The sequence below is a fragment of the Emys orbicularis genome, chromosome 7 (genome assembly GCF_028017835.1).
Source record: "Emys orbicularis isolate rEmyOrb1 chromosome 7, rEmyOrb1.hap1, whole genome shotgun sequence".
NCBI lineage: Eukaryota > Metazoa > Chordata > Testudines > Emydidae > Emys > Emys orbicularis.
In genome coordinates, this window is record NC_088689.1 from 89,764,347 (window position 1) to 89,786,808 (window position 22,462).

Below are 22,462 nucleotides of genomic sequence, written 5' to 3' on the forward strand. Positions count from 1 at the left end.
TTTTTAATAAGGATCTCCCACTTGTAACTTTGATAGCTAAACGAGTTTAAAAAAAAAAGTGGGGGGAAATGGTATGAAAACTGTGAAGCTGAAACCCAGGATGCGCATACAGGATGATGCACACAAATTCAAACATTTTCCAGTTACCAGCTAATATGTATAAGGCAGTAAGAATAATAGGAAATATTGAGGATCTCATGTTTAGGATACTGGTACTGTAAGCCAGAGTTTTATGCTCTTAAAAAATGTTTTCATGATATTGAATTGTCTTTTCGCCATGGGAGCACTGTTCTATCAAACTTCCTAGCACATCTTTTTTAATCAAAGGAATAATTTGTAGCAATTAACTAGTCCAGCAGGTTTTCTTTGAATATCAGTTACTGCTCCAACTTTGGGCCTGAATTAAATACAACTGTTCAATCTAATAATAAAGATTCAGTTGGTGAGGTATTATAAAAGATGATAAAATGTCTTTTATTGGTTTCTAGGCCTTCACATCTAAATTTAGAATCATTCCACGTCCATTTCACGCTATAAAGTAGTGCAAATTTAGTGAAGAGGTTCAAAGATCAGGTTTGAAGCAATTGCATAGATACGTGCCAAAAGACTTAATGTTATGGTATCAAAACAGCATAGCTGAAAACATAACTGAATTTGTGTGTCTGGCTGGTGTTGGGTATGCATAAATATTTGTGATTTTTAAATAAAGTTATATTGTGTACACACAAAAAAATAAGGTGAAGTTAGAATTGCAGGTATGCATCCCAGTTTGGGGAGCATGTTCTCTTTCAAGAATATTAGAGTAGTTGCTATGGCACCTCCACAGTAGATGCACATCATTGAAAATATACAAATTCTGCAACCATAACATTGTTTCACATCATAGCATGTAAATACTGATTTAAAAAAAAAATATTTTTTTTTAATTGCGGACCCAACCTTGAATGAATATTCCCTATAATAGTTAAAAGTTCTGTTCAGAAAACTTTTTTTCTCTTTAGGATGCAGATAAGAACATCATCAAATCTCTGAAAGAACAAGGTAGACTGGTTCACACCAGTACTTTCAAGCACAATTACCCTTTCTGCTGGAGGTAAGAAGAGAAATACATTTGACTTTCAGATTGATAGAGAAATGCGAGGGTTATAACTAGTAATTTCTTAAGTGAGGTTGTTTTTCTTGTGGTGTGTGGTTTTTTTTTTTTTTTTTTTGGCAAGGATAGTGAAAGTACAAGAAATAAAGTATAGCTGAATTGCAATTAACTTGTGGCACTGAATTAAATCTGAAAATGTAATTTAGTTCTAGAAGTGATTTTTTAGCATTTAAAACACACAGTCATTTAATTCCAAAATTGAGAGTAGATGCCTGATCTCCTTCCAAATGACAGCAAACCTTGGAAGGGTACTAAGTGTCCAAGTGGTTTGCCCTGGCAGTTCTTTGCTCCAAATTTGGGTGGACACATACGTGGAACATGTTCATTCATAGCTTTACTGAATCTGCAAAACTTCTACCCAACTTCTGTCTGAAAATGCTACCAGTCAGAAGTGGTGCTTTGGCAGAATTATGCTGGAAAACTTGCTCAACATGAGCTTGCAGTATGTCTTGTGCTAGGCTATGCTGCTGGTTTCTCACTTTAATGGACTTCATTGTTTGTTAGATTTTTTGTTTTGTTTATTTAATTAACATCAAAGGGATTTCTGCCTGGAGAACTTTAAATGTTGACTGGATGACATTCTTAGTGGAGGCTCTTTGAACGTTTTCTTGACAGGTATATTTTCAAAGTGACTTAAACTCTATTTTTATGTTTAACCTTTCAGTGTGTTGGATTAAACAGTTTTTTCCATCTCTACTACAGTTACTGTCTTTATCTCATTTAAATTACACAGATTTCCTCAGCTTTTTAGAATCCCATGAGACTCTTCTTACTTAGTATCTTCGAACTGAGGCATTGTACTCCTACTAGATATTGTTGATAAAAAATAAATAAAGCTGATAAGCAGGTCCTCAAGGAATCAATTCTGAAGCACTTAGAGGAGAGGTGATCAGGAACAGTCAGCATGGATTCACCAAGGGCAAGTCATGCCTGACTAACCAATTGCCTTCTATGATGAGATAACTGGGTCTGTGGATGAGGGGAAAGCAGTGGATGTATTATTCCTTGACTTTAGCAAAGCTTTTGATACGGTCTCCCACAGTATTCTTGCCGGCAAGTTAAAGAAGTATGGGCTGGGTGAATGGACTATAAGGTGGATAGAAAGCTGGCTAGATCGTCGGGCTCAACGGGTAGTGATCAACGGCTCCATGTCTAGTTGGCAGCTGGTATCAAGCGGAGTGCCCCAAGGGTCGGTCCTGGGGCCGGTTTTGTTCAATATCTTCATTAATGGTCTGGAGGATGGCGTGGACTGCACTCTCAGCAAGTTTGCAGATGACACTAAACTGGGAGGAGTGGTAGATACACTGGAGGGTAAGGATAGGATACAGAGGGACCTAGACAAATTAGAGGATTGGGCAAAAGAGATCTGATGAGGTTCAACAAGGAAAAGTGCAGAGTCCTGCACTTAGGACGGAAGAATCCCATGCATTGCTACAGACTAGGGACCGAATGGCTAGGCAGCAGTTCTGCAGAAAAGGACCTAGGGGTTACAGTGGACGAGAAACTGGATATGAGTCAACAGTGTGCCCTTGTTGCTAAGAAGGCTAATGGCATTTTGGGCTGTATAAGTAGGGGCATTTCCAGCAGATCAAGGGACGTGATCATTCCCCTCTATTCGACATTGGTGAGGTCTCATCTGGAGTACTGTGTTCAGTTTTGGGCCCCACACTATAAGAAGGATGTGGAAAAATTGGAAAGAGTCCAGCGGAGGGCAACAAAAATGATTAGGGAGCTAGAACACATGACTTATGAGGTGAGGCTGAGGGAACTGAGATTATTTAGTCTGCAGAAGAGAAGAATGAGGGGGGATTTGATAGCTGCTTTCAACTACCTGAAAGGGGGCTCCAAAGAGGATGGATCTAGACTGTTCTCAGTGGTACTAGATGACAGAACAAGGAGTAATGGTCTCAAGTTGCAGTGGAGGAGGTTTAGGTTGGATATTAGGACAAACTTTTTCACTAGGAGGGTGGTGAAGCACTGGAATGGGTTACCTAGGGAGGTGGCGGAATCTCCTTCCTTAGAGGTTTTTAAGGTCAGGCTTGACAAAGCCTTGGCTGGGATGATTTAGTTGGGAATTGTTCCTGCTTTGAGCAGGGGGTTGGACTAGATGACCTCCTGAGGTCCCTTCCAACCCTGATATTCTATGATTCTATGAATCCACATAAATGTTTGCATATTGTATGAATTGATTTTACTACAGTAGATGCTCATTAGTAGCGACATATCGGAGTCCTCTTGCTATGTTCCTCCTAAGTGGCTGTTCCTGTTATGGGGAGTGTTGTCTGACCAGCCTGCTTTTTCTGATACGTAAAACAGTACAGTACAGTACACCAAAGGCAGTGCACCCCATTGATGCTCAGCACCTTTTCCCTTATTGAGCCAGCTGCAAAAGCCTTCACCGCACCCCTCAAATCGAGCTAAAGCTTCAAATCTCCTCCTCCTCCCCCTGTTACCATAAGTAAGGTCCCCCTGACCTCTGCCCCATAGGTGTGCTGGTGGGGGTGTGGCTGAGCTCCCTTGGTGTTGCCCATCACTGGTAGCAGGCGTGTCACATTCCACTAAGCCCTGGGACTGCCACAGCGCGAGCTCAGCCCGCAGGGCCCGGTTCTCCTGCAGCAGGCAGGAGAATGCTCACTCCAGCTGAGGAGAGATTTGGGGGGGGGCAGAGAAAGGAGACAGAACCTGTTATCCCAGTCAGAGCAGGGGTTCAGTCCCAGAGAATCCAAGCCCTGGCCCGGGGGCAGAGGCGTGAGTGGGTTGACACTGAGACTAGTTTGGTTCAAGATGGCGCATGCTAATGATGGCTCATGAGGTGGTGGAAGGTGTGGGGTGGGCTGTGGTATATGAAGAGTTAAGGGTGTTGGAAGGGATGGGTTAGCCAGGTTGAGGTGAATGAGTCAGGGGATTCCCCAGTGAGCAAAATGACTGAGTGAGCTTGGCTGTAGGGTACAGGCTGAGGATGCTCCCACTGACAGTTTTCATGCTCCACCCTGGTGAGGGCTGGCTGGGGAGGGCACTGTGCACAGCCTGCAATGGAGGGGAGTGATGGCTCCTAGAATGGACAGCGGAGACAGAGTGAGAAGGGGACAGGTCAGTGGCCTGGGGAAGGGGGTCGCCCAACCTCCTACTGCAAAATAGCACACCCACACCCTGCCGCCAGCAGCCGAGATACTCCCCACTCTAAAATAGCAACTCCCTCAGCCACCCCCTGCCATCTGCAAGCCAGATGCTGAGGAAGGGAGGAAGAAACATTCTAGTTGTGCCTCTGCTGCTTCCTCCACCCCATCTCTCCCCTCCCCCGAAAAATCCCTCTTCCAGACCCTCTCCCCAAACTCACCCCTACACATGCTCTCCACACAGGCTCTGTCAGGCAGGGCAAGTGGACTGCGCTGTGTGCCCTGAAGCTGCGCTGAAGGCCAGGGTCGGGAGGGGAGTGGGATGATGCAGTTTGGGGAGGCCATGCCCCATATGCCCCCTGTCCCCCAAACTCTGCCCCTGGTGTGATGTCACAAATCTTGGTCATATGCGGCAGTTATGTTGTTGTTGTTACTGAGGCGACAATTCTTGGTAGGGAAAGTGTTCCCAGGAGAAATGTTGCTCTTAAGTAGTGATTGCTCTTTCAGGGTGTTGCTGCAGACAAGTGTCTACTGTACTCTATCACCTATTGCTGGAATTCAGCTGGATAAAGGTATTGGTGCTTATGTCATTTACCAAAAACTGCAATTAATGTGATTTTAAGATTTACATTGGCCCCCAAAAATGCACATTTTGATCCATGTTAACAGAAGGGTACAGCATCAATTTGTCACTTAAAAGCGGAGATACTCGGCAGTTGTTCAAACCAATTGAAACTCAAGTTGCCTGTAAGTTTTACTCACCTTTTGAAAGCGTGGATGTGATAACCAGACTTTTTTGTACAGTTAAGGACCTTTAGATAAGCATCATTAATCTATTATATGTAAATATGACTTCTCCCAGACTACAATGACTCTGATATTTAAAAAAAAAAAAAAAAAGGGCGGGGGGGATACATTAGCTAAGCAGTTCAGGGGCAGATTGTTCACCTATTCAACATGGTGGTGTGTTGCTACCCTCACTTTTTGGCATGAGTTATCATCTCCTTAGAAAGATTGGAGAAGAAGTTCATCATGCCTGGGAAACTCCATCTTTCCAGCTGTTCGTGTTGACTAGGTCTGGGGAGAGCTACAATTTTTGGCTGGAGGAAAGATCTTACTTATTGAGCCTTTGAGGATGGCTGGTGGGCAGAAGTAAATAAGTTTTTTTTGTTTTGTTGATTTTTTTCTCTCCCTAAGAAACTTTTTGATACCCAAAATATATAAATTGAACTGCGGAGCCAACTGCAATTCTAACTGAGTTGCATTTGTGTGTTTGTATAGAATATATATTACACAACGCAACACACAGTTTCCATCCTTTATTCCAGTTTATTCCTATTGGAAAAAGAGGTGTTGGTGGAGGGATATTGTGGGAGGAAACATGAGTTAGAAGCTTTGGAGGCTGCTAAAATTAAGACTTTGATATCACTGTTCTGTTTAGGTTTGTGCTAAATTTGGAGTGAGTAAAAGCAACAAAAAAAGATAAATTCACTTGAAAAATCTGTAACTTTTTCACATATAGAATTAAATGTGTGAGGCCAGTCATGTTTTCCTTTTACGGTGAGGCTGTATACTGGTAATCATACAAAGGTGAATTGTGGACAAGTTTTCATATTCACATAGTTACCTTCGACTTGCTTAGTGTGGAAATGAGTGCACTGCCATAGATAAGTATCTTTACATTTTATAAAGTGAGAAATACTGTATTTCTAACCATATTTTTAAAAAGTTAGTTTTTGGGAGCCCAAATGATGACTAGGAGTTTTTTTTGAAGGCTGTAGCATATACAGTAACTCCTCACTTAACGTCATCCCGGTTAACGTTGTTTCGTTGTTACGTTGCTGATCAATTAGAGAATGTGCTCGTTTAAAGTTACGCAATGCTCCCTTATAACGCCTGCTTTGTCCACGGCTTGCAGAAAGAGCAGCCTGTTGGAGCTAGCTGGTGGAGGCTTGGAACCAGGGTGGACCGGCAGCCCCGCTATCAGCTACCCACTCCCCTAAGTTTCCTGTGCGGCAGCCGCCCAGCAGGCTATCAATTGCTGGGCAGTTCAGCTGTCCCTCATCACACTGCTGTGTGCTGCTCCTGCCCTCTGCCTTGGAGCTGCTCCCACGAGCCTCCTGCTTGCAGTGTGGGGCAGCGGGGAAGAGGGGTGGTAATGTCAGGGTGTTCCCCCTCCCCCCGCTCCTTTACCCCATCTCCACAGAGTGGGGGGAGGGGAGGGACATGACAGGGCTCAGGATCGAGGGACCTTGCTGGCAGCAGCTGCTGTCTCAACTTGCTTATCTACTTAAAAAGGCAATGTACGTAGAGTGGGGACAGCGTACTTAAAGGGGCAATGCGTGTGTGTGTCATACACACACACACACGCACACACACACGCGCACACACACACACACACACACACACACTGTGTCTCTCTCTCTTTCTCTGCCATGCTGTCTCCCTTCCCTCCATTTGTGCTGCCTTGTAGAGTGTGAGGCTACACTAACAACAATGTGTTAACCCTTGAGGGCTCAGCTGAGTGCTAGTGCATCATTTAGCAGTAAGGCATTCCCTGGGAGATATCCCACCCTCTGATTTCACCACTTCAACAAGCTTCACAATCATCATTGCTGGGTACAGTATTAAATTGTTTGTTTAAAACGTACACTGTGTGTATGTATGTATGTATATGTAGTCTCTTGTCTGGTGAAAAAAATTTCCCTGGAACCTTACCCCCTCTATTTACATTAATTCTTATGGGGAAATTGGATTTGCTTAACATAGTTTTGCTTAAAGTAGCATTTTTCAGGAACATAACTACAACGTTAAGCAAGGAGTTACTATATTGGGTTTCCTCTATGCATTTTTAAGCACTTCATTAAATATTTGGTATGGAAGAGAAATAAACTGAAGGAGAATAAATTACATTAATTGGTGTTAAATGATGTCTTCAGAGTCTGTCTTGATGTGAGATCCACTGAATGCTTTTTTCAGTTTGCTAAGTTTTTTTTTCTTCTGTCTCCCCACATGGAGACTATAAAGATTGACATATCACCGACAACATTGCCTGTTTTATTCACTGTGATGATTAATCTAGTAGTGTCAGTTGCTGTGATTCTTCAACCTCTAGAATTGTGTGTTTGTAGATAAATCATAGTCAGTCTTGAGTTAAAGAATTTTACTACCACTGTGGCTTTCATCCAATGGCCTGTGGACCTCTTGGTGGTCACGTAGTGCTGACTGTCTTCCTAATTTCAAGTTGTTAAATCACATTAGAAGTAGCTAAAAATATTTATCCATGTCATAAATTCTTCTAGCTGCCATAGGGACATTATGCAATTGTGAATGGGAGGATAGTAGATGGCTATCACAGATGGGAGGGGTGCAGTTAGACAACTGCAGGCCACACTTGGGAAGAGTCTTGAGAACCCTTGTGCTGTGATCACTGCGTGAAGCCTTTCTTTTAAAGGTGTCTGAAATCTGCCTTTTTTTTTTTTTTTTTTAGATTTGTTACGTAAGGCAATAATTACCCCTTACTGTTAGCTATACAAAGTTGGAAGGCTTTCTCTAAAGCAGTGGTTCTCAACCTATTTACCATTGTGGGCCACATCCAGTACTACCTGTATGGCCCTGAGGATGTCACATGGGCTGCAGCTCTGTCCTGATTGGGATGCAGGTTGAGAACCACTGAGCAAAAGGGACATCTTTGTGCTTTGCCACTGAGTTGTAAATTCTCCAGAAGAATACGAATATTGAGCTACCAATTATAGCGCTAATCAGCTAGTGAAAGCAAGTTGGTTGCAAGCCTCTAGCTGGCAATAAGCAAACTGCCTGGATCATGAGGGCAGAGTAAAAGTCTAGGCAAGGGGCTCATCCCATCACATGGCTTCTTCCACCCCTGCTCAGTCTGCTTCCTCCCACCCAATACCAGAAAAGCTCCTGACCCTGTCAAAACAATGATCAGCTCCAGGGCCGGGGAGATACGGCTTCACTGGGCTCCTTAAAAGGGGAGGGAGAACCACTTCCACCTGCCCATCTCCCCATCTCATTAGTTCACTCTGTGGTGACTCCAACAGCCTCCCATTCAGATCGTCTCATGACCTGAATCTCTCAATCCTTTGTGACTGTAAAAAAAAAAAAAAAAAAAAAAAATATATATATATATATATATATATATACACACACACACACACACACACAAAAAAGAAAAAAAAATGAGATAAAAATCTGAGAACCACTGCTCTATTGTAATCCACCATGCAGATCTCTAAGATGTGCTGACAGTTAGTTCTTTGCCCAGCTCAGCCTAATATAAAGCTAAAGACTTCAAGTGATAATGCATCCAAAATCTGTTGACAAATATGACCTTCTGTTTTCTTCCCAAAGACTACATATTTGAATGCGTTGGAGTGAGGAATAAAATATATGGGGAAAATTGCATTATATGAAGTTTATACACAGGATTGTTTGTGTTCAACCACTTGAGACAGTCAGACATCTAAATCACTGTTGAGTTAGATTTGATCTGTTCTTATAATATCGATAAAACCCTAGACCAGGGGTTTTCAACCTTTTTCTTTCTGAGCCCCACCCCCAACATGCTAAAAATCTGTGGCCCACCTGTGCCACGACAACTGTTTTTCTGCATATAAAAGCCAGGGCTGGTATTAGGGGGTAGCCAGCAGGGCTATTGCCTGGGGCTCCACGAAGCTAAATTGCTCAGCCTTTGGCTTCAGCCCCAGGTGGCAGGCCTCAGGACCCTGGGCTTCAGTTCCATGCAGTGGGGCTTTGGCTTTCTGCCCTGGGGCCCAGCAAGTCTAATGCTGGCCCTGCTTGGTGGACCCCCTGAAACCTGCTCGCAGCCCCAGAGGGTCCTGGACCCTTGATTGAGAACCACTGCCCTAGACCAGTAGAAATGTATCAATGATGTGAAATGTTGGGAGCCCAAAAATGCAGCCAAGTGAATGAAAACCAGTACACCTCTACCCCGATATAACACTGTCCTCAGGAGCCAAAAAATCTTACTCCGTTATAGGTGAAACCGCGTTATATCAAACTTGCTTTGATCTGACGGAGCGCGCAGCCCCGCCCTCTGGAGCGCTGCTTTACCGCGTTATATCCGAATTCGTGTTATATCGGGTCGCGTTATATCAGGGTAGAGGGGTACATGAAAATGACTCAACACTATGCATTTCTCAGATGGACAATGAAAAAGTAAATAAAGACCTTAAACAATGAAGAACAAAGTTAGGTTTTCAAAAATTTAGTTCAGTAATCTGGTAAGAATATTTGGTTTTAAACTGTTTTTAATCCAAGTCTGTCTTTAAGAAGGAACACATTTTTAATGCTGTTTCATTTCTGAAAAAGCTTTAAAATTGTACTAATCCTACTCAACACATTTTGGCAGCAGCATTGATATAAGGACTAGATAAATCTAGATACATAGAAAAGTACAGACTTCTTTTAATGCCACTAGATGGAATCCTTGGGCAATGAGCATTTCTTTTGCTCTGTATCAAGGATAACCTTTAATTTTCCTTGAACAACATCATTATTTTATCTAGGTTGGGATTACCCTGGGAGAAGGGAAAAATGCCCTTCATGTATTGTTTCCCTGATGAGTTGGCAAATCACTGTGTCTGGGAGAATTTATACTAATAACTAACGTGATCTAATTTTTCTGATGTAGCAAACTTTACATGCTGGACGTTAAGCCAAACCAATATTATAGGGGTGCCTTAAACGAGACAGAAATACTACTGCAGTCTGTATTTGCTTTTCTACTGATGATAGTAAGTTGCAAGCAATACTTAGAGGCAGACACTTGGTTGGAAGGAAGCAATAACAGATTTCAGTCACTTATAAACTTCATTTCAATGCCAACAGAAGCAAAAACCATAGTTGGGATGTGTTCTAAGTAGAGGAATACATTCTTGATTTATTTCTTTTCCCCCCAGAGTTTCATAGTAGGTTTGGTTTGAGCAATATAGGATAACATAGCTGAGTCTGAGCTGCTTTACTGAAGGCATGTTATCCAGTTTTTTGTGTTAAGTTACTTAACTATTCTTTATCCTTCTCCCTGAGAGTGGGCAGTTCTAAATTCCCTAACAGATCAAGCAAAGGTGAATAAAAATTGATATTAAAAAAAAAACAAAAAAACTTTACAAGTTGTTTTTATTTAAATCAGATACTTTAATTTAAATAAAAAATTAAATGAAATACGGTTTTACTTCAAAAAATAAACTTGTTTGAAATGATGACAGCCTTTGTTAAGGCCTACATTTACTCTAATCTTTTCAAATTAAATTATATATTAAGCAGGGTGGGTTTGATTTAAATCAAATTGATTTAATTAATGATTTAAATCACTAGTCAGGAAGACTTGATTTTAATCATGGATTTCTGCATAGAAGTGCATTCTTGTTGGTTGTTATAACCTTAATACATATTCTTTACAACTTAGAGATAGATGCAGGTTTTATTTTTAGAAGGTACACACTATACATTTTTAAAGTGATTTATTTTGAAATTAGTTTTACAGCTATATCAGAAAATGAATGATTGTTTGGTTATTTCATTTACCAAAGGTAATTGAAGCAGAGATTTATGAAGTCACTGGGAGGTGCAGCTAACTCAGTCGTCTTCACCTTCATTTTCCTGTTTGTTCATCATCTGGAAAAGAAAAACAAGCTTTCCTGCTTTTTCAGGTCCCAAACGATGTCTCAATTTGGAATGAATTAGTCCAAAGGAAGAAAATATTCTTTCTACACCGGCAAAAGAAGCTACTGTGTTAAAAGTGAGATTATCACTTCAACAGTCTCTGAATCCAAGTGCTTAAGTGACTTCCATAAGTTCACTAGTGTGATTTTCTTTAAAACATCATCAGCAAACATATATTTCTTGAATGGTTCATCTTTAGCTCTGAAGTTATATAGTTGGCATTATGGAGGGATGATTGCTGGATGTCCATGTAATAGCCAGTGAAGGTTTGACCCTGGTACTGAATATTGAGAATATTTGCAAGAAAATGAGCTGGAGATAATGCTTGTCCCATTCGTTTTTTAATGCTTGTAATTTAACTCTGTCATTGCATATTTCTCTTTTTAAGATCTCGCTCAGTTCCTTCCAAATTTCAACAGTGTCAGCAATAAAACAGCTATTTCCCTGTATTTTGTTCAAGGCTACTGAAATAGGCTTCAGGGTACTCAGCATGTGTTCAATATTTCACTTAAGCCCAATGTTGAGAACTTTGGCTGTGACCGTGCCATCTATTTTTTTCACGATTTTGTTCACAAACTCATCAGATTAGGCTAGTTCTTGATATAGTGCTCAAAACAGTCCACTACTGAGTTCCATCACACGTCTTGTGGGAGAGTTAGCTTGGTTCCTCCCACTTCTTTCAGAGCAGCTGCTTCAAAGTGATTGTTACAGAAGTATTTTGCAATTTCAACAACATTAGCCTTTATTTCTGGAACACTGAAGTCTTTGGCTAGGAGGTGCATCAAATGAGCACTGCAACCATATGTTATTAGCTTGGGACTCTCTTCTAAATAATTTCTTCTCATCTTGGATACATTTGCAGCATTGTCTGTGACCAAGCTGCATACTAGACATTTGAATTTTTTTTTCACAGTTTGTTATAGCTTTTACTGCTACTTCTTGTAAGTATTCTGCTGTGTGTGCATTTCCTGATGTATCAATTGTTTCTGTAAGGAAGACATTGCCTTCTTCTGTTGTTACACAGGCACTTACAACAGGATCATTGTGGACATTGCTCCACCCATCAAGACTCAGGTTAACAATTTTACCCTTTAGACCTTTTGAACACTGCTCAATTTCTCTTTCATACACTTTATCCAGCAATTTGCCTGAGCCATCTGCTCTATTGGGTGGACTGTATCCTGGTCTTAATGACTGAACCATGTTAATGAAGTGTGGGTTCTCAATCAACCGGAAAGGAGAGTTTGTTGCATAAACAAACAGGGCAATTTTTTCATCAATTACCTCTTTTTATTATCTGCTGGTTCTTATCAGAAACTTATTTATGGTTGTTTCTGGATGATGGAGATTTTTTTTTTCTTTTTGGTACAGGTGATATACTGTGGCTATGTGACATACATGATGTGACTGAAACACTATCATTGGCAGATAACTCTGAAACTATAGAAAATGATGGTGATCTTGAAGGTGATTTGAAGTCTTCAGAATCCTGTATGTTGAGGATGGATTCTCCTAAACAAAATAAGTCAATGCAGTTATTTAATTATTACCGTACTACTCATTTAGTATTACTCATTGCATTCACTGACACTCAGTAGTACTTTAAAGGTGAAATTGTAAAAGGAAGATTTGCCTATTTCAGTTATTTATTTTTTATCACAACTGCATCTAAAATGACAGTACCATAGAGTAACAACTATGGTATATTTTTTTGCTCAAACATGAGAATTCAAGAATAGTGCAGAAGGAAGACAGGCAGTCCTTAAGAAAGAAGTATGAAATAAAAAAGTTTACCAACCTGAAGATCCTGCATGTTCAGACATGTTCCTTTCATCATCTTTAACACAGTTTCCTCCTGAGAAGGAACACGTCTCATGATGTTGTTTCATTCAGGCCATGAGGCCTTGCATTTCTTTGTTGCACTGTTTGCATTTTGCATGCATGCCTGTCTTACCCACAGGTAGAGGAACTTCATTAAAATATTCCCAAACTGGGTCTCTTTTACAGCCTGCTGCCATTATAGGTTTTCCCTTCTAGTGAGAGAATGGTATGGTAGATCTCAAATCAATGAAGGCTACTCTCAGAAAGATCTCAAGACTTCTGGAATATGCTGCTCAGACAGTTTCACTTTTGTTTCTGTTGCGTGTCCCTCCCTTCTCACATTTATCTCCAGACTTCTTCTCCCTGTCTAGATCTATTCCGCTCCCAACAATCTTCTATTCATTGAACGTTTTGAAACTTGGCACTTTTAGAGAGAGGTAAGGGATTGACTCTGTGTACACAAATTTGCAGAGGGACAATAGGGTTGAGGTCTGTTATTTCTCACCTGTCTATATATTTATTTAAAAACATTTTTGCTGTTAACAAGCATGTTATCTTTGGAGAGACAAATTCACAGTTTGAAAACTGCAAAACTAAGCATCTCTGATGGTATCTTCTAGACTGAACACTGAGTCCCATTGGGTAGATAGAAAGATTAACCTAAATAATCTATACAGAAGCCCCTGGAACCCCATAAGATTGGGTCCCTCATCCATGAACTATTGGAACTCATTTAAAAAACTTTTCTTAAACATTACATGAATATATTGTTTCATACCATAGAATTAGAATTTATAATCCTATTCCATGATGAGATATCTTTGAGCTATAATGTATCTTAATTAAAACTATCTTTATATAGGTTTTTCCCCTCAAAAAAGCATTTTATGGGAAAAAAAAGTTTTAAATAAAAAATTGGATTTTTTAATTTTTTTTTTAAATCATTGATTTTTATCCACCCTGATATTAAGCAGTACATGCCTGCTGCTGAAATTTTGAAGAAAGGCAAACCACTGAACCAGAGTTAGCTGAAGTTCTAAAGCAGCTTTTGAGAGTAGTAGCTTCTTCTGTAGGTGCAGAGAGAATATTTTCTTCATTTCAGTTTATTCAGCTAGTTCAGCTCACTAACCTAGTTTATTCAAAACTGAGAAACCAAATAGGAAGTTTAAAAAGAAACGAAAATGGCTTCCCTCTTCCAATCTATAAATAAAACCTAGCTGTGAGAGGAGATAAGATCTATTAGTTCTAAAAATCTGAAGCACATGGCAACTAGAAACAGAGTTAAATTCACTAAATAGAGATTAAAAAAAAAATAAATCAGTTAATTTAAAGTGCAAAACATGTTTTGATAAAGATGCTGCTGATAAAAGTTTATGTAACTAGTACATTTAAGATTTTTTGATAAGTTTAAACTATTTTAAAATGCTATTTTTGTTAATTTTTAATTGAATTTGAATTTCTGCACAAATAGGACTTGTTGTAAATTACAAATAAAAAATTATAAAGCAAATAAACATATTCACCATTTTCTAACATAAATGTAAAAATTAAGAATTTGAATAAATTAGCTATATAATTGTTTAGGTAAATGTATATAGCTGTAGTGTATCTTCATGGTTGGCAGAAAGAAATTCGAAATTTAGTGTAAATGCTATATTTAGTTGCAAATCAACGTTTTAATATTATCAACTAATTTGCATCAAGCTTTCTTTAGGAATATAGCTAAAAAGTACAAATGCAAAACTAAAACTCAAACTCAGTTATTTAAATCAAGGTTTACTGCTTGCTGATGTCAAGAGTTGTTCTTCCTTTAATACATGATCAGAACTAGAGTCCTTTGTATGTTGTCATCCTACTGCTATGATACACATTCAGATAAGTCTTAAAAGTAAATCACAAACAATAGGGAAAAATGGTGACAGCTTGGAAAGTGCATATAAAATGGAGCCTTGCAGCGTTCCCTTAACTGACATTGTGACGGGTTGGATCACAGAAACCCCCTTGGGAACTGCCAATTGATGTGCCAAGACTACTACTGCCCCTGCATTCCCTGCCAGCTCGGGACTCCAGCACCCTGTCTTGTTGAGCCAAACACACCAGTCTGCTCCAACACAGACCCAGGGTCTGAACCACGTGTCCCAAAGCTGCAGACTTAACTGAAAGCAACTTACAGAAGTGTTCCTGTCTTTAACACTCAGATGCCCAACTCCCAATTGGGTCTAAACCCTAAATAAATCAGTTTTGCCCTGTATAAAGCTTATACTCATAAATTGTTCGCCCTCTATAACACTGATAGAGAGATATGCACAGCTGTTTGCCCCCCCCCAGGTATTAATACATACTCTGGGTTAATTAATAAGTAAAAAGTGATTTTATTAAATACAGAAAGTAGGATTTAAGTGGTTCCAAGTAGTAACAGACAGAACAAAGTGAATTACCAAGTGAAATAAAATAAAACACGCAAATCTAAGCCTAATACAGTAATACAACTGAGTACAGATAAAATCTCACCCTAAGAGGTTTCAATATGTTTCTTTCACAGACTGGATGCCTTCCTAGTCTGGGCACAGTCCTTTCCTCTGATACAGCCCTTGTTCCAGCTCAGGTGGTAGCTAGGGGATTTCTCATAATGGCTGCCTCCCTTTGTTCTGTTCCACGGACAAATATATCTTTTGCATAAGGCAGGAATCCTTTGTCCCTCTCTGGGTTCCCACCCCCTCCTTCTCAGTGGAAAAGCACCAGGTTAAAAATGGATTCCAGTTCAGGTGACATGATCACATGTCACTGTAAGACCTTATTAGCCACTTGCCAGCACACAGGTATACGGGAAGACTTACAGGTAAAACAGAGCCATCTGCAGTCAATTGTCCTGGTTGATGGGAGCCATCAAGATTCCAAACCACCATTAATGGCCCACACTTTGCATAATTACAATAGGCCCTCAGAGTTATTTCATATTTCTAGTTTATGATACAAGAGTGATACATTTATACAAATAGGATGACCACACTCAGTAAATGATAAGCTTTGTAACGATACCTTACAAGAGACCTTTTGCATGAAGCATATTTCAGTTACATTATATTCAAACTCATTAGCATATTTTCATAAAATCATATAGAGTGTAACGTCACTGACATTAGTGACAAATGTGACCCCACATGACCTTGATAGCCTAATATCAACAGTGCTCAATTTGATAAAAGTGTCAGTAACAGGCAATCTAAGAACTGTGGAAGACAAGAGATAGAAGAAAGTCCAGCCTTTCTATGCATGTCTATAGCTGTAGCAACATCAGGAACCTATAGCTGTTGGTTGTATATTTTGTGTCATCAGCCACAGTGAAAGCGAAGGTAGAAAGCTTAAAGGATGATGGGTTAGAAATCAATTTCTTAATTTAAATTATTTCTGGTTTATTAAAATGACAAGAAAATGGGAAGAGTGACAGGTGGGTGAGGTAATATCTTTTATTGGACCAATTTCTGTTGGTGAGAGAGATGAGCTTTTGAGTTTACACAGAGCTCTTCTTTAGCTCTGGGAAATATGCTCAGGCTTTGTCTATACTACCTTGCTTTTAATGACATTGGTGTGCCGCCACAGCTGTGCTGCTAAAAGGCACGCAGTGTAGCAGCAGCTTTGTTGGCAGGAGAGCGCTCCTTCCGACAAAGCGCTGTTCACACCGGTGCTTTTAGTTGGTAAAACTTTTGTCACTCAGGGTGTGTGGGTTTTTTTTTTTTTTTTAACACTCCTGAGCAACAAAATTTTGCCGACGAAGTTCCAGTGTAGACGAAGCCTTAGTGTCACAGCTAAATACAAGGTGGAACAGATAGTTTAGCATAATAACAAAATTTTGCCGACGAAGTTCCAGTGTAGACGAAGCCTTAGTGTCACAGCTAAATACAAGGTGGAACAGATAGTTTAGCATAATAGTTAATGCATTTGGAGGGACCATTCAAGGTGAAGTGTCCCGTTAATACTGATCCAGTCATGGGGAAGGGGGGAAAGTAGGGGGGTTACAGATTGTTGTAATAAGCCATAAATCCAGGGTGTCTATTCAGTCCATGATTTTTAGTGTCTAGCAAAGTTATGAGTTTAAAGTTATGAGCTCCCAGGCTCGTCTTTTGAATGTATTGTGCGGGTTTCCCTTGAGGATAAGGCCTGAGAGGTCAGATATAGAGTGATTGCTTTGTGAAAAGTTTTCTCCCACAGGTGATAATGGCTACCGCAAAACTGCATAAAAGAAAATGGAAAAGTAGTAAGGATATCCAGAATTAAATATAGACAGCCAAGTTAAAAGTATTGTAGCCATGTTGGTTCCAGGATACAGGAGAGACAAATATCCGATCTGAAGAAGAGCTCTGGGTAGCTCGAAAGTTTCTCTTTCATCAACAGAAGTTGGTCCAATAAAAGATATTACCTTACCCACATTGTCTCAGCCAAATTAAAATGCGGTCCAAAAACATACATTAGAACAGTGGTTCTCAACCAGGGGTACATGTACCCCTGGGGGTACAAAAAGGTCTTCCAGGGGGTACATTAACTCATCTAGATATTTGCCCAGATTTACAACAGGCTATATAAAAAGCACCAGTGAAGTCAGTCCAAACTAAAATTTCATACAGACTGACTTGTTTATACAGCTCTATATACTATGCACTGAAATGTAAATACAATATTTATATTCCAATTGATTTATTTTATATTTATATGGTAAAAAGGAGAAAGTAAGCAATTTTTCAGTAATAGTGGCGGTGACATTTTTTTGTCTGATTTTGTAAGCAAGTAGTTTTTGAGTGAGGTGAATCTTAGGGCAGGAGGGGTACACATGACAAATCAGACTTCTGAAAGGGGTACAGTAGTCTGGTAAGGTTGAGAACCACCGCATTAGAAAATTACTGGAAATATGTATTGGACACACAGCAATCCATTACCGAGGCAGAGAGGCAGTCTTTCTAGCCTTCTTCTCCTTATGTACAAAAAGATCTCATGGATTTGAGGGGATGCTCATTCCAGTATACAGCTAAGCGATGTGTAGCTTCTATTTCTCCAACGTGATGAAACAGAGGAATTTTAAAGAGAGAGTACATTTCGTTAGTGTCCAGAGAGCATGTTACCATTATCGTTTCTACAAAAGAACTACTGGTGCTGAACATCAACAGTAATCTACAGTTATTGCTCCTTTAGATTTTTCTTAAAATGTTTATATAGCTTAAATATGTTTTGACATTTGCTACATGGCTCTGTCAGGCATTAGCATGTGCAGAGAAACTTTTCAGCAAAGCAGAATAACAAATATTTTAAATGACTGAAATAAAGTTGATTTTTTACTTTTGAATTAAGTTTGGTTTAATAATAATAGCTTCAGGATGGTACGTTCTTACTTCTGAATCACCCTAGGGTTTTGCCTGAGCTGTTTTACTGTGTGATTTTTTTTTTTCTTTACACATTAACTCTTTCTTATTAGCTCTACATTGCTGTAAGATACTCAGTTGATGTTTCACTTTGTAGAAACTCCAAGGATTCCATGTGGAAAAGATATTTCTTGAAATTTTAACTATTATCAGACAGAAAGGAGTAATCCCAGCTGATATTGATTTGGGTGTACAATTGTTGGTGGGGGTTAGTAGAGGGAAAAGTAAAGGCCTTATTCTTTTCGGTGTAAGATTATACAATATTATGTAGAATATCAAGCTCTACCATTGAATGCTAGAATAACATTTTATCCCCATTAAATCCCCATTAATGTAAGCTTTGGTGCTTGATCATACCCTTGCCCCTGTTTGAAACCAGGTGCCTGCTCCTGGAATACCTCTTAGCGGCCTGAAGTTTCAGAAGAGTTTCTTTTTTTTAGTAGTGCTCCTGCTGCCACAGGGGTTGCCCTGGTCGGGGGAGGGTTCCCCTTGCAGATGTGACATAGCTGAGGGCAGGGGTTAAACCTAGGTTGTGAAGTTTTCTAAGGTAACATAAATGTGCCTACACTTCCCCTTTCCTCCAATAAAGAGAATACTGCAAGAATATTACCGCCCCAGGCTCTTGCTCTTCCCCATAAAGTGAGTCATAGATATTGTAACTCTTAATTGCACAATTAAGTTTATAGCCTGGGATTAAAGGGAAATAGAGGCCAAGATACAGTATCGGAGAAGAAAAGTGATGTGACTTCCATTATCAGGCAGCATGAAACATACTCCCACTTCTCAGCTTTAACAATCTTTGCTGGTGGATTTTCCTTTCCTTTCTTCTGTCACTCAGGAAGGCTCACCACTAGGCACAGTATTCTCACAACAATTGAGCTACCTCTTAATTTTCATCAGCATTCTGTACATTTCAGGCTAATCCTTGATGTGAAGTAGTTCAGTGGCTATAGGCAAGATGTTTGAGCATTTTAAGATTAGGTAGTTGACAGTAATGGCTGCATTTTGGAAATAGTAGCTGGTCATTCTTCAGGATATTTGCTTACAAATGTCTGTCAAACGTGCACTCCAAGTACAGAAGCAGACTGGATAGGGACCTTGCTCATTTATGCAGACAGCAGTGTTTTTAAGAAGAGATAATGTTGTGCCTAAACTCTAGCCTAAACCTGCCGTGTAACCTCGGGCATGTCACTTTCCCTTTGTGCCTCAGTTTCCCCATCTAAGATTGGGATAATGGTAGACCATTGTAAAGTACTTGAGGATCTGTTGATAAAGTGCTTTATATAAGAGTTTAGTATTAGTGATCACTATTGCCACCAACATTTAGGATACCAGAATGGCCTTTTTGCAAGGTTTCACTGGTTATTTTTTCTTCAGTGGCACAGAGTCTCTTGGCTGTTTCATCTACAAAGACGATTGACCAGGTTGTTGTAGGTGGTCAGCTTCAGTGTAAACACCCTCGTGATGTGAAAGTACCAATCCCTGGAGGACAAATACACTGATGACATTGTCTTGTTAGTTTGGACTGGTGAATCACTGCAGCTGATGGTCATCTGACTGGATAAGAAGCAATACGTATTGATCTGGTTACTAATTCAGGTAAAACTAAGTCCCTGGCCATCACCATCAAGCAGTCTCCAGCTCCAGATTACAATCTGCTCAGTATTAACCTGCCTGGAAAGAGCATCGAGCAGGTGGCAGCAATAAGCTTTTGAGAGGTGACTGAAGACTATAATTCTTCACACAAAAATTCCATTCATTGATTTTTTTTTTTTAATTGGACAAAATTGTTTTGCTTGTGAGATCCCAAGTCTATGAAAATCATGTATGTGTGATTGGTACCCATTTTAAATATTGTCTAATTGGCACCCCTTCATAGAGAGCCTTTTGTTTAGTTTCACTAATGAAGATCCAGAGTTATAATTGACTACAATGTACATATAGTCCTACAACTGGTTTGTGTCCTATTTCTGGTCAGTATTGTATACAGTAGAAGAAAATAAATACTGAGGAATTGGTTTGTAGTTACATGCAAACATACGCTGCTGTTTGCATCTTAGCGGGATGTCTTTAAGGTGTAACAAGTGAATGGCTAGAATTAATATGACCTACTCTGTACCTATATCCTGGTTTAACACGTTTGTCAAATAAGTGAGGAAAAAATACCCAGTGACTGCTAAGTGAAATATCTGTTGATGTTGTATATGAAGAGGACAGAGATTGGTGTGTGGAAGAGACTGTCCAGTGGGAATCTTACCTTTATATTTCTGGTCTTCTTTTGGATCTGGTTCTGCTTTCTGTTAGGTCAAACAGCATAAGTGGATACACTTCTAATTTATGAGGGTGTAGGAGAATCAAAACCTATATTGAAATCTTATCTTTACTGTTTCACTTACGGAATTTATTTTCATTTAATAAAAATGAGATTTTTAAATACAGCAGTGAAGAAAGTCTACTAATTTACATGCAGGCACTTGCAGAAATTACTGGAAAGAAAAGGTAGTATACATCCACAGGTGTCTTAATTTAGATAGCAAGCTTCTACCGAGCTCCCTGTCAATCAAGCAGCATTTGTAATGCAAAATTGCACTAAGATAGCTAAAACAAGTTACTTCTCTAATATCACTTTTCCATGTGTATAATTCCTATGCATGCCAGAGATGTTGAATGCCCATAAATGGGAGTGGGGGAGGGTGATCCCTAAAACAGTTTCTATTAAAATGTGGTCCATGCTGTGGACAAACATTAAAGAGCCCTATTCTAGTTCTTAAGAAAATCCCCACTGAATAAAGATAGGGGTAGAAGATCAAGTGAAGAATCATATATTGAACATAGACAAAATTTAGAAAATGTTTTGCTCCTTTTACTCTTTGAGGTTCTCCTACTGGGGAAGTGTTTATATATTGAACCTGTATTGCTTTAGGCCAAGGTTTTCTAAAGTGCCCTGGTGATTTTTGGATGCCTCAATTTTTCTGTTCTCATTAAAAGGGTCTGACTTTTTTATGACTGCTGAGCACCTATTCTCTGAAAGTCAGGTTCTTCAGAACTAGCACTAGTCTCTTCAGAAAATCTTGGCTCTAACCTTCAGTTCCAGAATCTTGGAATAAGTGTTCTACTGTTAAAATAAGAAATCTTTAGCTCAGGCATGATTGAACCCCTATTGTTCATTAAAACTGCAAATGGACTAAAATATGATCCTGTACAACCAAACCTGAGTTTTTGTTAATGAAACACATTTTAAACAATTTTTTAAATAAAGTTGGGGTCTGAGTTAATAGTGTGAACTATGTAGAAATAAGGATTAGAGAGTAGGAATAGGGAGGTATTTTAGTCTCTGAATATACGTATGGCATCGTTGAGACCAATATACATATTGGAATATTGAGTACAGTTCTGGTGTTCACATTTTAAAGTTAAAAATTATAGAGGATGTGCAGAAAAGAGCTAGAAAAATGATTCAAGGACTGGAGAGAGTAAATGCCCTAAAGTGAGAAATTTAACATAAACAGATGAAATGCTTTATCAAAAAGAAGCATGTGAAATTACTTGATCATGGTTTGGAAATTCCTTCCCTGGCAAAAGACGGGCGGCTCTAGGCACCAAAAAAGCAAGCACGTGCTTGGGGCAGCCCATTTGAAGGGGCGGCAGGGATCCAGCATGGGAGCTGGGAACCAACAGGGGGCCCTGGGAGCTGTAGTTCCTTGGTTAGCTCCGTGCCTATAGAGCCAGCCCTGGAGCAGGGAAAGAACTACATTTCCCAGCATTCCCTTGGCCACTACCAACAGGAAAGAGGGGGAGGGAGTGAGGAAGCTGAGACCTCACGCTGCAGCCTGCTTTGAATGGAGAGCTGCACTCTGAAGGGTAGGGATACCATATTTTAACATTCAAAAAATAGGACACTCCATGGGGAGGGAGGGTAGCCCCACCCTGCCACCATCCACTCCCTCCAACTGCCCCCCACAGAAACCCCAACCCATCCAACCCCCCTGCTCCCTGTCCCCTGATCATCCCCTCCCGGGATCCCTGCCCCAACTGCCCCCCAGGATCCCACCCCCATCTAAGCCCCACTGGTCCTTGTCCCCTGATTGCCCCCTCCCGGGACCCCACCCCCTATCTAGGCCTCCCTTCTCCTTGTCCCCAACTGCCCCCTCCTGAGGCCCCCCCAACTCTCCCCCCTAGAACCCCACCCCCTACCTGTCCCCTGACAAACCCCTGGGACTCCCATGCCTATCCAACTGCTGACTGCCCCCCCCCGA

The 22,462-nt window shown here is 40.2% G+C and overlaps 1 protein-coding gene across 1 annotated transcript in view; it reads left to right on the top strand.

Annotated features, from left to right (window-relative positions):
• IARS1 (isoleucyl-tRNA synthetase 1) overlaps positions 1-22,462 on the top strand; it is a 213,352-nt gene that overhangs the window by 58,610 nt on the left and 132,280 nt on the right. The window contains exon 13 of the mRNA XM_065408763.1: positions 1,002-1,093. Within this exon, the coding sequence (XP_065264835.1) occupies positions 1,002-1,093 (92 nt within the window). The remainder of the gene's footprint in view (positions 1-1,001; positions 1,094-22,462) is intronic.